Source organism: Channa argus, chromosome 3, assembly GCF_033026475.1.
Source record: "Channa argus isolate prfri chromosome 3, Channa argus male v1.0, whole genome shotgun sequence".
Taxonomy (NCBI): domain Eukaryota; kingdom Metazoa; phylum Chordata; class Actinopteri; order Anabantiformes; family Channidae; genus Channa; species Channa argus.
The window spans coordinates 11,434,739-11,453,207 of record NC_090199.1 but is presented as its reverse complement, the minus strand read 5'-3'; the positions used below and the strand labels follow the sequence as shown (position 1 = coordinate 11,453,207).

The following is an 18,469-nucleotide window of genomic DNA, read 5'->3' as shown; positions in this document are numbered from 1 at the left end:
CAGGTCCTCCTACACACTCTTCTGTTGTTCTAGGTTTTGTCACATTCTGAAACTTGGCCATAGAACTGGAAATCAGCAAATGTATTTCACATAAGAGGTGCATATAGGGATAAAAAAAAACATAATTACTACCAATTTTAATTGTACCATATCAGTATGACTGGACCAACTAAACAGTTTGTGGTTATCATAGGACACAAAAGACAGAAATGTTTTTGTAACTTAATGTTTTTCAGATGTAGCCTATTGACAATGGATTTGAAAATCAAAGACCTCTTGTGTAATGATATAATGTCAAAGGTGCTACTTTTAAAATGTAAAAGTATTTGTACTGGTATCAGTATCAATGATCCCGTCTTCAATAACAAACTGTGTGCTGTCAAAACACTTGTATGTAGGTTTAATGTCGGTGTATGGCCATATGTACGTAAACGCAAACATTACACCTACTGGTTGTTAAAGCTGTAATTTCCACACCCCCTGAACGCACCTTTGCCCTTGCCGTATTTGGACACTCTGCCCCGGAAACCCATGGTCTGCAGCTCCCTGCGGATGGTCCTGAAGCTCACACTGGTTTCAGAGACGCTCTGAAACTCTTTTCTTCGTTTCTTCCATTTTCTTTGAATTTCTCAATTTTCTCAACATTCTTTATAAATTTACTTAAGTAAATTATCTGAATACCTGCTCCATAACTGCAAGTGAAATGTACAAAACAATTGATGCTTGTACATGTAGTGCCTTTATCCAAATATTTAACCATCCAAAAAGGCTCAATTAATCACTATTTAACAGAACGTCACTTCTCATGCAATAATTCTTTAATTTTAAAGAAAATTATACTATCCTATAGTACATGCAATATCCCTCTGCCTGTTCTAATTAAGACTAAGACTTACTTTATCATAGACTTGCTTTTGTCTTCATCACAGTCAAAAAACTTTTCTTCAGATGCAACAGCAGATGTATTAAAATGATAATGGACCTCACTGAGTCTGCATCACATGGCCTTGGTTACTGTCACTGTTATTTGTTCTGTTCCCAAACGTCTTTTTATGAAATGAATTTTGCTTTTCTGTCATAGATGAGTATTGAAGGTCCAGAGGAGGTTGTTAGTTTAATCCAGACCACACTGGGTAACTTTATTTTATTTCAGATGATTTTAATCTTGCATTCGTGCGGCAACAAGCATACAACAAAATATATTTTTACTAAGTCAAAATAAAACAGGTTTGTCAAAGCTGTAAAAACCTGGATGAAATTTATTATGAGTCAAATACAAAGACATTCCTACACATGCATCATTGTACAAGAAAAGGACGGAGACACCACTAATCATACATACAGCAACGCTGTTCTTTCTGCAGGGAATAGTGTACAATATATTTATACGCACCAACCCACTTACACAATAGTAGAGATAAAAGTTCACAACATTATACATTAAGTGACAAATGAATCATGTGCCATGTTCAATACTGTAGCCCTCTTTCTTAGAAACTGTACATTAAAAAAAGACTTTCTCGAGTCATTCAGTAAAACCGCTCCACATTCACTGGAGGAATAAAGTGCAATGTACAAGGTCAACACAGCCAAAAGAAATGAAACATGGGAACGAAGACAATTAAATATATATAGCAAAGCAATAGTGTGTAGTGTAGCTCAATTGGTAAGACAATCGTCCATCAACCACAGGGTCAGTGGTTCAAGCCCCGGTCCCGGCTACATGTCAAAGTGTCTCTGGGCAAGACACTGAACCCCCAACAGCCCATTCCCCTCCCCAGCTGTGCAGTGCCGGTCCCAAGTCTGGTAGAAATTGGGGAGGGTTGTGTCAGGAAGGGTATCCAGCGTAAAAACTGTGCCAAATCAACATGCGGACGATAATCCTCTGTGCCTCACAGGATAAGCCAAGTGGGCAAAAAATAAATACAAAACAATAAGGTGTAACAAAATCATTTTATTTTACAGGTCTATTCTGTCTGTATGTAAAAAAATGTTCTCTTACGTTTCATGGAAAAATATGTAACAAAAGTATTAATTATGGAGAGAATGCAGACAGTGTTCAGATGAACATGTTCATGTTTATATGGTAATGCTTTATTTTATAGCTAAATTATTTTTCAGAATTGCACCTGGGAGCTGTCCTTGTACATGAACTAAACATTAGCTGGTATTTAGATGGCAATTTCCTGATATCAAATAAAAGACATTCGACACCATCAAACTTCACTGACTCAGCAGATGTGCTTACAATATTTGTTTTACTCCCACACTGGACATGTGACTAAAAAAAAAACACTGTACATGTGTCTCAGTGTGAAACATATTCTGTGTGATCAAGAGTTAATTAATATTAGTTTTTAAAGAAACCTCTGGAATCTGATATCTTTTTAGTATTTTTCACTTGCCTATCACATAATTTCCTAGGTTTTACTCACAAAACCCAAATATAATAATCCTGAATTTAATAACAGTAGCAACAAACACATTTTCCATGTCCACTATCAGTTACATAAGCCCTTCATACAAACATTTCTAGTAATGAACAACTAATACAGCTAAATTTTAGGAAATTATAAAAATAATTTCCAGAAAATTATCTACTTGTAGAATAAAACATTACCATCAACAAATTGATCAATTGCTAGTTTAACATTTTTCTACATTTTTTTCCAGCATTCCTGTTGAAAATCATTTGCAAATGATAGAAAAATAAAATACAGTGCTATCCAATACTGCAGGAGCAAATGGGGACAACAAGCTTTGTCTTCTTCTCGAGTTCACTGAATGTCATTACAAATCCTAAATGATAGTTGTTATTGAAACCCTGTAAGCAGACAAGAGCCAAACTTTTAGCTTAAACAGAAGTCGCTCTGTAAAATGAAGGCCTTAATCCAAACTCATTTCGTTAGGCAGTGCAGCCAGAAATGGAGCGATCTGGCTCTGATGTGCTTTGTCACGATGCTGACCGAACAAATGGTCAGATGGAGAGGCTGTTGGTGTGTAACTGTGAGAAGGAGTCAACATGACCCGTGTAATCAAAGCGTGGGGGGCGAGAGAACAAGCAGCCAAGACGAAGAGAGCAACAGATATTGATGTTGAGCTGTGTTTCTGAGTTATCTTATGTACTGTGCTCGTTATCATGTGAGCTGATGTAACAGACTGCAGCTTAAAGTCCTGATTTGGCTGGGAGAGACTTCTATGTATAAATCTATAGTGAGCTGGTTAGAATCACATTCTTTCCCTTTTTTAAATTTTTCAAATCGACCTCATCCTTTAAATATGTGGAAATGTACATTCATTAATTCTTCCATAATGCTAACGAACATTTCAAACATGCTGAAGTTATAGCATATTTGTGATTATTAGTTGAATATAAATTGAGGTAATATAAAAACTGTCAAGCTTTTCTCCCAGTAAAGAGCTGCAGACTGTATTTTACAGTAAAAACCTGCTGCCATGGCAAAAAATAAAAATCTGTTTAATTCACGGACTAATAATATCTGGGATTAAGTGTCTTAGTGTCTATACTATAAGTTTCCAGCTGCTACAGCCGAGAATGTGCAGGCTCAAAACACAGGCAGAAATAAAGTAAACCAAAGTTCCTTCAATGATTAGGCCAAACAAGGGGAGTGTGGACACATGTGTTGCATAACCGTGTCCCTGGTGGTTCCAGGCCACAATGGAAACAATGACTACAGGAGAAAACCACCAGTTAAATTCCACTTGCTACATCGATTGAGTCAGTGGGTCTGTGCTTTTTTTTAGTGTGAGAGTCTGAAGGAATGTAAGAGAAAACAGACCAGACCGAGGACTGGGTGCTCCTGATCTCGTTCAACGTGGCATTTCTGAAAAAGTAAAGAAGAAGGTGATATAACAGCACAATTCTTTCTACCAAAAACTACAGCAGGTTGTAACTGCTAGTTAGTAGTCAGCATCAGCATAGGAGTCTAAAGCTGTACACATGTCCTCCAAAGTGAACTTTAGAGATGGTGTTGCCATTTTAAAGAAAGCAACAATTGGGTTTCTTAACACACATGTTAGAGACAACCAGATGTGGTAATATACAAAGACTTCCAGTAAAACATTTAACTTTTTGGACTTTCCTAAGAAATGGTGTCTCTTACTGTAAGATGGAATTAGACCTGTGTCCTTTCCTGTAACATCTGCACAGATTTAGAGCCATTCAAGTCTGCCTGGCACTCAAGGGAAGTGGCATACATGAAAAGAAAAGAAAAAGTTTAAAACATTACTGAAACATGGCCCAGGGGCTTGTCATATTTATAGTGGCTGGCCTGACAAGTGTAGGAAGTTTCCCTACAGTATTTACACACTGTTAGGATGTGGCAGCAACAACTGCCAGTGCCAGCTGTACTGAGCTCCTGACAGAAAGCAGGGACTAACATCACGTGTTGTGAGCAGCAGTTTCAGTAGGGCAGTGGGTGACATCACTTCAAACTGCTTGTGAAAAGCTATGATTGTCAAATGTGAGGACAGAGACGTCTACCTTATGTCTGGTTAATTCCTCTCAAAGTAGAGGTTAAAAAGGAATGTCTCACAATCTAGTAACAGAAATGTTTAGAAATTACAGCTTACTCCATTGTGTTCATACACGTTTCATCTCCTTCATGCTGCATGAGCTTAAAGACCTTTGCTTCAAGTTTTTAATGGGATAACAACATGTATCAAGCTGCTGGTGGGAATTCACACCAACTGACTCCAAAAACCCTGCTGATATAGGCTCCTCATGTGCTACGCATCCTTCGCATCAATAAAACTTACTTCTGGAATTTATTGGCAGTGATCTCAATCTAAGAAACTAAACAATCCGCACTTATTTTTGTGTTGTAACAATAAGAAAAAACTTTAATCTGCCATCGAGAAGATCCTTTTGCTCACAGTGCAGCAGGTTTAGGTTGCCAGAGCAAGGAAAAGCATATTTTGCCTTCTTAGCACTGTGAAGGGGTGTGTGTATCGGATGCTATGATCTAAGGATGGGAAAGATTACGTGGACAATAACTCGACCGCCACTATGTGAGCTGTTACTGGCTGAGTAGCCACCATGTCAGTCAAACCAAGTAGGGAAGATGTCCACGGATGCAGGGACAAATCAATTTTTAAGTCAGCACAGACAGAACTGGGCGTTTTATGCTGCTATGGGTTGTATTGCTCCGTTTGCCCGTCCTCTATGAGGTCACTTCCTCAGGAGGCCAACAGTGCAGTGAATATCTGGGGGCTCTCGTTCATTCTCTCCTGTTCCTGTCCTCATTTTCCTTGTGATTCGTGTGCTTTTCCCCCGCTCTTCTCCGACTGGCTCAGGATTTGGCCTCCTCACATTCCTGCTCCGTAGACAGGTCTATTTCAGAGATGCCGACCTCCACGCCCATGATGATAGAATTGTCTGAATCACTGCTGAGCGGAGGCTGGTGCTCACCTGGCGAGGGAGAGAGGGAGGTAATTCATTATTTGAAAGGTCGCAGTGGGAGGCAGCTACAGCAGTGCTTCTGAACAGCATCAGTCATGTGAGGAAGGTGTAAAAACCAGTCAGTCCCGATTTAATACTCACATGGCCATTTGTGCTTTAAAAGAGTTTGACTGTAGTTTGTACATGAAATGCTTCAATTACAGCGACAATAAATCTTTAATATATGAGCACTGAATTTAAACAGAAATAAACAGAAAGCAACAAACAATTCCTAGATTATTTTTCTGTGACTGCAACACTCACCCAGTAAACTGCTGACTCCAGAAAGAATGATAGCTGCAATGCTGTTAATGACAGCATACATTATTCAGGCTAAAGCCACAACAGGATCAGCACTCCATCACTCCCAAGCCTCAGCCACAGGGACAATAATCGTGACAGACTGGCTTGTTCGCCTCATGCTAACTGCCTGTCTGACACTGTGACTCTGTCAGCTCATTAGTGCTGCACTATACAACAAATCACCTCTAATTGGTGGCGAGCTCGTCTACCGCTTGTCAAGTGCGCAAAAGTAAACATAAGTCTTTGAGTTAGCAACTTTAAGAAGAAGTGTCCTAAAAGGCAGCAATGGGAATAAATTTGTTTGTATACATTTTTTTTTAATGTTCAAAGTTTGCTGAATAATTACTCTTTCAACCAGTCATATAGTGTAAAATCAAAATCCATTCCAACTAAAATGCATCAGTGACAGAAGTGTTTCTCTTTTATTGTCCACCCTGTTTGCCGAGGCTAAATAGTAGAAACACCTCTTTGTATAGATTCAAGTACATCCTCCAAAATGATTCAGATGAATCAGCATCTGTTTAGAACAATTTCTATATAAACTGAACATTATTACCTTCATGTAGGACTGTTGTATTACACTGCTAGTTGCTGTTATAATTGTCATTAGAACTATTGATTAAGTTTGTACTGTTTTATGGTTTTCTCGCTGATTTGTAGCCAGCAGAATATTATCCTGGCAGGGTGGACCCGGCTTTGAAAAAGCTTGGGGTTAGGTGTTAATGTGTACAACTTTAACAAACAGGGTGGTGGTGTGTGTAGCCTTTTTTATACAGAAAGCCTGTCATATTGGTGTCCAGCTGGTCCTTTTCTATGTGGGTTAGGTTGTGACTTTCTGTAAAGGGGACATTATTATTTCCCTCCTGCCTCACCCTGGAGGATCTGTGCTTGAGAACACTGAACAGGTGGCCACTGACCTGGTTCAGGCCCTGAATAAAACACTCAACCCTGGATTGAAGGAAGTCACAGAAAGCAGTAAATATCCAGCACTAACGCATTGTTTTTGTCAGCTGTAATTTTTAACAGCTCGTGGTTATTTATGAACTAGAGTAAATGACAGCAATCATGCAGAGATAAGGGCCTTTGCTGATATTCCATATTCAGAGACTATTATGATACCAATGTGTAAACTGTATTTCAGTAGTTTATCTATGAGGCAGGTTTTTAATGACTCTTGGGAGGTCATGAGAATATTAATCGAAGAGGAAAGAAGTAAAAAAAAAAAAAATACGTTTTATGCAGTTTTAGCTCATTGGAAGTTTTTTTGGTCATACTGCAAACAACTGAAACAGCTGATACATGACAAGATGCTTCAACTACTTGTTTTGTACATGGTAATAAACCACCAGATTTATTTATAATGTGCATAAATTAAACGCAGAATAAAAACTTTAAACTTACTGTGTGAAATGTAGTTAGAGATGCAGAAAATGTGCACGTAGCACACAATTGCAGTTAAGTACAGTACTTCTGAGCGAATGTACTGCTGTCAGTGTGATGTATGGACTTACTGCTGGAGATGACATAGTTCTCCCCTGCCTGAGGTGCTATCTCTGTATCAGGGTGGAGCTGCTGCAAGCCCACAGCTCTACCGGCCGAATCCAGCACCACTGAGCTCTCGTTAACTGTTATTTCACTTGCTGCACTGATGGCATTGGTGGGTGGACCTCCAACAGACGTCTCGTAATCTGGAGGAAATTCATCTGAGCAGTCTGCATTGAGCTGGAACGCACCACAGGCACGTTTAGAGGAACTCCCACACATTCAATGAGTCTTCACCGCTTTTATGTATTGTGTAATTATAACAGAACAAATATGTAAAATGAGAGTAGTTACTTATATAATCAATTAGTAGGCAAAAATAACCCAAATACTTACTGGGATTCCTAAGGCTTTGAGGATGTTCATTTTACACATTGGACATGTCCTGTGGTCTTGTAGCCACGGGTCTACACAGTGCTTATGGAAAACATGCCTGACCAAACAAGAAGGTGGTGGACAAAATTATAATTAAAACCACAATAGGTGAAGGGTGTATTAGGCAGACACCACATGTTACTGTGCGGAACAAGTTCCTTGTTCAAGCCATCAAGTAAAACGATCTACCAAATGAATGGTGATGCCTCCCAGCAGTGATCAAACACAGCATACCTGCATGGTAACACCCTCACAACATCATTCGGCTTGTAACCTTCAATGCAAACTGCGCAGTTGTCAAAGTCCGACTCAGTCTCCTGGGAACACAGAACAAATGCAAGACAATAATGGAGCGTGATGGAAAATGACATCATTTCTCTCATGCATAATTGTGAATGCATTGGAGTTTGCCTGAAATTACAGTTTGCAGTGTGGGTAACATCATTTACCTTGTCTCCCTTTTTAATGGTGCGTACTTGGAGTTTACTGATGGCCTTTTTAGCAGCATCTCCAAGGCGTCTCTGTAAGAAAAAGCAAACACTTTTTTAGTTAAACAATGGAAAAATAGCTGCTCAGCAGCATGTGGGCGTCCCGCTGGTCAAGATCAAGATGAAGCATCCAGTGTTACTTTTCAGTCACAACTGAAAATTAATCTTCAAACTTCCTATTTTATTAGAAGTTAATTACACAGAGAGCTGCTAATGTCTATTGGGTCAATGCTACTGATCTAGAAAAAAACTAAGGAATGAATAAATGAAACATAACAAAAGAGACAAAAAGAAGAGACATTTAAAAATAGATGAACAAGACAAACTTTTGACTAACTGACTAGTTACTTTTAATACCATAATTTAGTAAATAAATAATTAATTTTAAAAATGCACCTAAATATTTTTCAGGTGCATTTAATAAATATTGTTTTTCTGATAACTAAGAACGCTTTTTTTGACAATAAAGGAGCATTTCTGTCACAGTGTTCTAATCACTTCAGTGGTTTCTTGGCGTAAATCAAATCAAGGGACAAACTACAGGGAGACACTGGAAATAATAAACCAGGAAGATGGTGACACATTCACAGAACTGACAGACAAGTAGCGTCACTGGAAGTTCCAATAGGTTTTATAGATATCACACACAATCTGCTTTAACTGTTCAAAGTGTGTTTTATCTCACTGGGCTGCTGACGAAATAAACTGAAAACAGAATAGTTCAATATGGCTGAATTCTTTGTACAACATACAGTAAATCAACACAATTCAAAGTGAAAGAGCAAACAAAGGTGTAACAGGGATATAATGTGTTTACAGACATCACAAGAGAAACACGGGCTGCCATTCATAATAAAATGATGGCAAATGCAAGTATTTGCAGTGCTGGTTCATGGTTCACTGGTTCACTGTGTCTCTGTTTGGGCAGCTGACTTTCTAATTCGAGCCTCTTCTTACTGCCTCACAGGCCCGACACCAGGTGGATAATTGTGTTGAGCAGCACTAACAGTGAGCACTGCACGTATCTTTTTAGACAGCAATACTTTGATTAAACAAAGAGCACACAGTCATACCTGGTTGCGGTCTCTTGCATTTGCATAGCGGAACCTCTGGATGTAGTAGAAGACGAGCCAGGCGAGGGAGATGATCATGAGCACAATGAAGGAGATGGAGACAAACACCACCGATGTTCTGCTCACGTACTTCTGCAGGTTGCGGGTGCCAATTGTGATGTGCAACATAACCACAATGTGCCGCTCCAGCAAGGCCACTATCTCACGACCTTTAGGCTCAGGGATCATGATGGCCACAACATCACCTGTACCTGCACACGCGCACACACACACACGGTGGATAAATCAGGTGTGTAGCTCTCATTAACGTTTTTTTTCGACACCTGCATTGATTAACAGAAATAATATTCACACATTAATGCTAAACATTTGCAGTTTTTGCTTGTGTCATTTGGGAATTTGATCAAATATTTGTTATAAATAATAAACAAAAAATTAAAGAAAATTAATATCTATGACCTTAGACAGTTGGGTAGATATAGGACATTTATAGAGACATCTTTGGCTGTTGGTAATCATAACAGGCTTTTTTTTGAAATTGTATACACAAAAAAATAAAAGAAACAAACCATGCCAAAATGTTAAAATGAAAGAAAATGAGGGGGAAAAATCTGAAATACTGGATAAAACTAAACGTTTGCTTTGCTTTTTGGTAATTCAGCAAACAATGAAACAGAAAGTATTTGAATTATTAAAAACAGCATTGGTCCCTTAATAATTATAGGAAATGGAAGACTTGGGCTAACCACTTAGGAACCTGCTGTTCATGGAGGAAGTAGCCACACATCTGCTCTCCAACAAGTATAAATAATTGCACTTACAGCAGGCATGACTCCTCTAATTCTCATATCTCAGTGAGGAAATTTGGGCAGGCTGCTGGGAGCTTAAACAGCACTAAACACTCTGTGCTGGAGGCTTTCAGCCTGTAAACACCTGTTGCTTTGTTTAACATGCAGGATGAAGGACTTTGCATTATTTGTATCATTCAGAAACTCCTGCACTTGAGAGACGTCCAGGATTAATAGCACATTTTAAATAACAGAAAAAAGCAGCATTAGCTAACACTGGCCTGGCTTCTCGCTCTTCATAACAGCTCAGCAGTCCTAACAAGTTTGGCTTTCTGCCTCTAGGCCTTAAGGACCTTTAGCTCTTTATACAAACACCACTGCAGCTGCCGCTGTATAAAATCATCTTTTGAAGAGGATTAAAAAAATAATTTCGTGCTGTGACAAAATACTTTAATGCGATTTTAAAAACCCCAGAACGTATCTGTGGCTATTAGGATAAGATAAGGTAAACTTTATTGATCCAAGGCAGGCACATTATAGTGTTATTAAATTATGTGTTGCATTTAAGATATACTTTCATTTTGTAACTATCAATCTAGCCTATTTCGTAGTAATTATAGCTATAAGTGTTTAAACCCTTCTCACAAATATAAAGTTCAGAAGTCAAAGAGGCCTGAAAACTCTAAATATACTCACCGGCCACTTTATTAGGTACACCTGTTTCACCGATTGTTAATGCAAATATCTAACGAGCCAATCACATAGCTGAAGCTCACTGGATCTCGGCTCAAAGACATGGTCAAAAACATGGTCTCTAGGGTTTAGAAAATCATTAGGAATATTATTATCTTATTATACTATAGGGTAATATAGACAGAACAAATTTAAACAATTTAATCCTTATTACATTACCACAGTAGTGAGTAATTTATAATATTATGTTAAAATATGCAATAACGTCTGTTCTATTTGTACCCCATGCCCCCTCCATTGGGATATATCACTACTAATTGTATACTAACATGTTCTTATACAGTTATTAGTTATTATTCTACTTTCAGAAATAGTACTTGGAAATGTTTATCTGAAGATTTCTGTGACGAGGGAACGACACATGGGACATGATGGCACAACACACTGACAGTCTATTGACACAATAAAGGGAATAAACAAGAGGTGACTTCATTTGTACAGTGGGTGCAGCAACAGCCTGAGCACTGTTACATCATATTCCCCCTGCTGCCTGTTTCTGGCCGTGCCCCCCTGTGGTGCCCAGTCCCTCTATCCAGTCACTATAAAGAATGTCTTTAGTCATCCTGCTATAACCAGAAGCACCTCCTGTGCAGCCTGTCTGATACACAGCACAGGAACAAATCCTCATGCACTGCCCACAATTATTTTGACATCCCAGACTGGAGTGATTCCCTCAAAGGGATACTGACACACTGACAGAATAAATGGTGTTTTCTGTTTTTTACAAAATTTATACTCCTAAATCAAACAGATTTAAGGATTTGGATGCATTGTGTTGTTGCTGTCATGTCACAAATCCCTTTATGTAACAGGTCAAAGTCTGCACAGCTGCTGTTTTGTATGACTAAGGTCTAGCAGTCAGAGCAAAATTGTGTTTTACTTTTATGCATATGTAACAATCAGCACAGACAGCAGTTTCAAGAACCAGAATCTAAGAGTAAGGTTGTTATTTATCACATAATAATCTATGACTGGTGGTGGAGGTGATATCGCTGCTGCCTCATAGTTTGCATGTTAGGGTAATTGGTGACTCTGAAGGCCTGTAGGTGTGAATGTGAGTGTGAATAGGTGTCTGTCTCCCCAGGGTGTGTATATGAATAAAGCAAACATTTTAAGTAAAAACCTCTTTTTCGACAATTTTACAATTGAATGGTGGGCAGGATATAAACTACACATGAAGCCATGAAGATCTCTTATTATTATTATATTTGTCAGACTCACATGGCCACAGTGGCACATTGATCGAACACAGCTCTCAACTCCAACAGATCTTACGGTTAATCTCAGCTCTCCTAAGAACAACAGAGCCTTTACAATTTGTCATTCAGTTCTTCAGGTTCAGTCACTCTCGTAGCCTAAACATCAGGTGGGCCCGTTTATGCAGATTCACAAGTGCAGAATTATTCATTATTTTCTATACAAAGATGCTGCTCCTAAAACAAAATCTCTAGTAAACAAATAATTGTGTTTGGGCAGTAAACAGGCGGTAATATGATGCCGGACACCGCAGCTCCGTTCAACGACTGAGCATGTGGTAGGAAGACAGTTGATGAGGTTCTAAAAATTAGGTGTTAAGGAAGGAGGAATTATTGTGACTCCTTGGCTACCACAATGTATAAGTGTGTTTTGTATTTTTGTGACCTCACATTCAGACTCCTAACCTGCTGATTTTATGAGTTTAAGCGTGACCATATGGTGTGATATAACAATTGCCTTTGTAAACACAAGACTAAAACTGTTGTGTTCAGACTCTGTTTGCGTTACAAATTATCCATGAATGGTCAACTGCAGCTTCATAGTCAACAGAAAAAAGGAATGGAATAAAAAGGCCTGTAGGATTTCCCTAAGCCTTGACTCTTATCTTCTTCTGTTCACTGTGACGCAGTCTGAGCCGGTAAAAATAGCTGCTTCTAAAACAGGAGGGCAATGTCTGAGACTGGGGCTGAACATGGGAAAAGACTCATGTCTTCAGACCCACTCAAGCCAAATATGGTAGGAATAAGAAATAAATACAGAGGGGGCAGCAGTACCAAAGCTGGTAGAGCGGCCACCTACTGACCATAGGGTCAGACTTTTACTGCAGAGTTTAACTATTAACCTCTTCATAAACAATAATGTTCAAACAGAACCTGGAGGGTACACAAAGCAAGTCACACAAGATTTAATATTTGATTACACAATTGCAGTAGTTTGACAATTTAAGAAATAAGGTCATTTGCTTCTTCTTGAGAGTTAGTTGATAAGACTGATAAGGCAGCAGGCAATTTGTTTGGTTTAGCATGTGCAATGGAAACACGTGGACAAAACAAAACATTCAGTTCATTCAGTAGCACCTGTAAATCTCACAAAAAAATATGCCCCTGTAATAATGATAACTTAATTAAGACATTTAAAAACAGGAAGATATTTTTAATGTTTTGTCTGACTTATGCAGGTTTCCAGTTCTGCAAACCAACCACATACCTACAAAGCTCAGCAGCAGACCAGACCTCTCATTTACAATGAATTTTAAATGAATTCTGGACCCAACTGGGCCAGAGATTTAGGGGCCTTTGAGTCTTGTGACCTGACCAAAACAAATATGCTCAGTGCTCCTAAATTCAATAAATGTTTGGCGAAACTAAGTATAAATATACAGATTAATAAAAAAAATCCAGTGATATGTGCACGAGCACTCTTTTAGAAAGTATTTCCACTTATGTTTCTTCTGGCTCAGGAAAACACACACACACACACACACACACACACACACACACACACACACAGACACACACATACACACACTTTTCCAATCCCATGCATTATATTACACACAGCTGCCACAGCTGGATGCCTTCATGTATTATTTAAATGTTCTGATGACGCTGGATTTAACTGTTAACTGACTTTGACTGAGGTTGCCATTTGTTGATCAAGCAATAGTTGGAACATAACCCATGGTAGAAGAAAACATTTCAGAAGCATTTTCAGATACTAAAGCCAGTATATACTGATATCAGATTGTTTTCACAGCTCAGTCAGTGTACATGTACTTGCATTATATGGGCAAACATTCTTTGCTGAATGTGAAGTCAGTTTTACCTCCTCAGTCAAAGTTAGTGAACCTGATTGAATGAGAGGATGCAGGTCAAGAGGTGACCAGAAGCAAGTGTGTCTAGCATTTTGGTGTGTTGTTGGCTAGTGAGTGAATAACATAATTCCCCAAACACTTCTCCAAACTATTCAGTGCACTGCTGAGCTTTGAGAGGGAGGGGCTGAATTAGAACAGGAAAGTTTCTGGCTCAGGCACCTGTTGATTTTACAGCCCAGATGTGTTTGCTCTGGACACACAAGACCTCCATTCTTTTTATGGCCGCCTCACATTCAGTCTGCACTTTATGACCAGCTCTTTTGTCGCTGCACATTACCTCCACCACATTACTAGATTTGTGATCACACTTTTTCTGGTACCCTGATCTGTCTTAGCTTATATTTACTGTCTGTCCTGGCTCAACTTTCTTTGTTGCCCATAATCCATCCTTTGTTTGCTATTCCAACATCCGAGAAATAAATAAGGGCTATTTGTAAAATACTGTGTGTCACTTTGACAGACTTGCTGGTAAGCACGTAGGTCAAGTAAAGCTACTGATACATTGTAGTGTGAAACAACTAAATATTAATGAACTATAGGACAGCAGAGACATAATAAGTGTTAACAAGAGCTGTGGTGATGACAGGTTTCTTAACAAAAAACTGGATGTGTCAACTACCCAGGAAGATCAATAAAGCCTCCCATTAGTCATATAGACATAAGTAGAAATTGTGTTATCTGTTTTTGACACTTTTAATATCTTGAATTGGAGAAACTGATGTGTGAACCATATTTAAACTGCCCCTACAATTTGTTTGAAAAGGAACCCCCCTCGAGACTTGTCAGGTTTTTTTGTAAAATCTAATAATGAGCTGTCTAGTGAAACTAATCCCCATCTGTCTTTGCCTATGGTCGATTTTATATAACATTTCTAGATGTAGCACATAAATATGTGCATTGTTTTACATAGTTGTCACAAACAAGCAGCAAAAAAATGACTCTGCCTGGTGCTGTTTAAATAGCTGAGTGCCCAATTATCCATGCATCAGCTCGCGCTGCCTCTGGCAAACAAGGGAAGGAAATGTGACTCTCCAGGAACCTGAGGTTGATCTAAGGGTCTGTGTTTTCAGGCATGGATTATTTCAAAAAGTCCTGACAGTGTCTATTTGATCTTTTCTGTTCAAGAAAGAGGATTGTTTTGGTTGTTTTGAATTCTAATTTAAAAACCTTTTTTGGAAATAATGAACTTTACATCAATATGCCAATAGTGTGTCAAATACTTACCTTGTCTGCCACTTATAACTTCAAATAATAATACAGAGTTTGGGAGAAGTAAAAATCTGTCCTTTGCAGGGATAATCTGCGTGGTTGCTACAAAGTTTTAATGTGACAAAATATATAAAACCACCTTAAATGTACATATTAACATTATATCGTTTTATAATGGCCGTGATTTGGTCAGTTCTCCTTGTACTGAAGTTCTACAGCAGGTACCAAGCACCTTGACACCCCTGGCAGGGGGTGGCACCTGGAGTGTCCAATCAGATTTTGGGGTTGGCCACTGCCACCCAGGCCAGGCAGTTATGGAGTAGCTACCTGTTTGCAATCTGAGCTCCTTTGCACATATCGTGTCTGTGAACACTTAGAAATTAAAATTTAGGACCCTTCAGAACTAACGGAACAAAGTTTTGTTTTAAACTAGTGTCTGAATTTGCAAGTGCTTTGATTTGCATTTACTCATTAAGACTGAACATCTTAATTTTTCCAAAGTGGCAAACTTTGCATCCTCAAGCAGATGCAGCATTGAAAATAAAGTCATTGAAAGAAAAAGTAACTGAATTGGTAAGTTGTGTGTTCAGAGGAAAAGTTTTTAACTAATAATTACGAAATGCATTCTCTAGGCCTGAACATGATTGTGGGGCCAAATAATATAAACCAAAAGTTGTCATTGTTGTGAAACTCAGACTTTATCTTATGTCAGCAAACATACAAACTTTATCTTGTCAGCAAACATAAGATAAAGAAAACTGTGGTGTAGGAGACAGAGCGGTCGTCCACCAATCCCCCAGTTGTTGGTTTCATCCCTGGTTCCTCCGGTTATGTGTCAAAGTGTCCTTGAGCAAGTTGCTCCCGATGAGTGTTGACCTGCTGCATAGCAACCCCCCCATCGGCATTATTGTGGGGCCAAATAATATAAACCAATAATTGTCATTGTTGTGAATTTAAACCAAGCTTTGTCCAACTCAGACTTTATCTTAAGTCAGTAAACTGTGCATGATTGTGAGTGCAAATGGGTGAATAAGAAGCAGTGTAAAGTGCTTTGAGTACCAATAGGTAGAAAAACTCTATATAAGTGCAGTACATTTAAATTCTAGGACTGAGTGGAATGAACAACTTTGGCATCATATATTTACTGAAAGCCATTTGCCCATTCCTCCCAAAGTGGGACATGTAGAAATGTACTGGTTATGTGCTGGTTATGTGAGGTCACACATGGATACACTGTACAACAAATCCTTCAGCAAATACACCAGATCTATTTATCAGTTCTTCTTTGGGGAGGCACTGTAATGATTGTTTCCCACCTAACTGATTGTTTGGGTGATTACATGGATGCAAAAGAATTGTAAATGGTTTCCTCGCCCAGAAAGTTGAGGAAAACCATCATCTTGTCCAGTGGAATCCGACACTTGACAGAGCAACTGACTGGTGACATTTAAACTCTTATGACGGGGAGGCCCGTGTATTTTAGAACTGTCAGAAAAAGAATAACAACGGAAAGGAGTAAAACTGAAGCCCGTTAGGGTTGACATATCTTACCTGGATGAGGCATTGTTATGGTTTCGTTGGCGCTGCTGGAGCCCACGTTGTATATGACAACTGCAGAGGCGTTGAGGTTTGCGACGTTCCGGATTTTCTCTCTATATGTACAATTCCCTGCAGCCACCAGCGCCATCCAGGTGGTTTGAGAGATAGTAGGGAACCTGACGTTTGGGTCGCATGCCTGTCTGTCCTGCAGGAGGGATGGCACCAGGACCAGACCTCTGGCTTCTTTCTTAGGCGACTGTTCACCGTATCGGCCGCACTCCGTTTTCTCGGTCTTGACCTCCGAAGTGACGGGGTCCAGGTAGGTGATGTTGACAAAAGCGGTGTACCATTCCTCCTTTTCTGCCACTGTGAAGTCCAGGCACAGCAAGTGGACGAAGCAAAACGACAGCAACCACGTCGAGAGAGCCAGACTGCGGCAAGCTCGGATGAGGGACGATGCCATTGTGGGGCTGGCTGCGGACGGATGACGTGCTCTGGGAGTCCTCCTCACTGCAAATCTCCTTTAAAAATGACGCTTGGGTTAAAACTGCATCTAGCCTAAGAACCAGGGCCAGATCCTAGCCCGCACACAGCTTCTACAGAGTTTGCCGGCTATACGTGCAGAAGCCTACAACACAGTACCACCTGCAGTAAGAGGCTTCGTGTGTTGTTGTTCACCGTCAGCTGTTTCCCGTCCTCGCTCCGGATTGGCTCCACGCTCATCTAAACGTCATTGCGGGGCGGGGACAAGATGCCTTGACGCCCCTTGGAATGTGGAGGAACTAAAACAGTCATGAATCATGTAAACCATTGCTAAACCACGGAATAATAAATCTTTTAATGAGTGGCTTCTGGTTTTCTGATTGTCAATCAAATGCAATTCTGCATTTCGTTTTTATAGCTAATAATTAATTCTGATTATTATTTAAAATGTTTAAGATGTAATCAGTCTCTTGATACACGATAATGACAAAATGAAAATATGTTTTAGAGTTTCTCAGACGTATTAGAAGTACCAGACTGAAATGGTTTATTATTATTATTATTATTCTGACGATCCCCTTAGACAAATAGATAGATACTTTATTAATTCCCGGAGGGAAATAAACTCCCTTTTTTTCGGCATACTTAGCTTGTAACACCTTTCAAACTTCACAACCTTTATCTATCTCTAAAGGAGTTTATTGCTTTTATACGGCTTTTTAATATCTTTTGTACTTTCTAAGATTGCTATACCTTTATGCCTTTTATAATATGTGTACCATCAATGAGATCACACAACTGGCTTTGAGGTTTGCCTAACTAGTATCTCATTTTATCTATTTCAGCAAGAACAGTTCAGCTTTTTTCAGCTTTGCTTGAAAAAAAATTCTTTCAGTGCTGTAGGATTTACAATTGGTTTTCTTTTTGGAAATGCCTTTTCTAGTTTTGTTTAATTAAATTTTTGTTTGCCGTGTTTTTAAGATGTATGCACAGTGGGAAAAAAAACAATACTTGCATCTGTACTAAGTCATAGTGTAAGTCTGGGTTTGCCAGGCTGTTAACCCACAGTGGATTAATGTGTCTGGTTTCACTCTTTCTAGCCATATCATGTCAATATGCTTATAAGTTAATAACCTTTATATGTTTTTTTGCTGTCAACATACAAAATTAAAGCTAAATATATTTTGTAAAGAAACCATCGCATTTCTGATTTGTAAACAAATTACCCATTAAAATAAAAAAAAATTGTGAAAGACATTTTTGATTTGATAATTTAGAAACCCACATCTATAGTAATGACTTTGGGGAGATGCAAATGCAGTGGT

General features: G+C 39.0%; 1 protein-coding gene across 2 annotated transcripts; it reads right to left on the bottom strand.

The window, feature by feature from the left end:
* Positions 1-2,687: 2,687 nt before the first annotated feature.
* On the bottom strand, positions 2,688-17,394 carry rnf150a (ring finger protein 150a). 2 transcript variants are annotated; one of them, XR_010913889.1, is made up of 8 exons: positions 16,674-17,394; positions 9,243-9,493; positions 8,131-8,202; positions 7,916-7,998; positions 7,643-7,739; positions 7,276-7,486; positions 4,125-5,431; positions 2,688-3,845 (listed from the first exon to the last, which is right to left on the bottom strand). XR_010913889.1 is itself a non-coding variant. In XM_067498204.1 (7 exons), exons 1-7 carry the CDS (start codon positions 17,122-17,124, stop codon positions 5,313-5,315), a joined length of 1,284 nt encoding a protein of 427 aa, XP_067354305.1. In that variant the 5' UTR covers positions 17,125-17,394; the 3' UTR covers positions 2,688-5,312. The 2 variants fall into 2 exon arrangements, 1 of the variants encoding a protein (XP_067354305.1); XM_067498204.1 differs by having other exon boundaries at positions 2,688-5,431.
* Between the last annotated feature and the right edge of the window lie 1,075 nt (positions 17,395-18,469).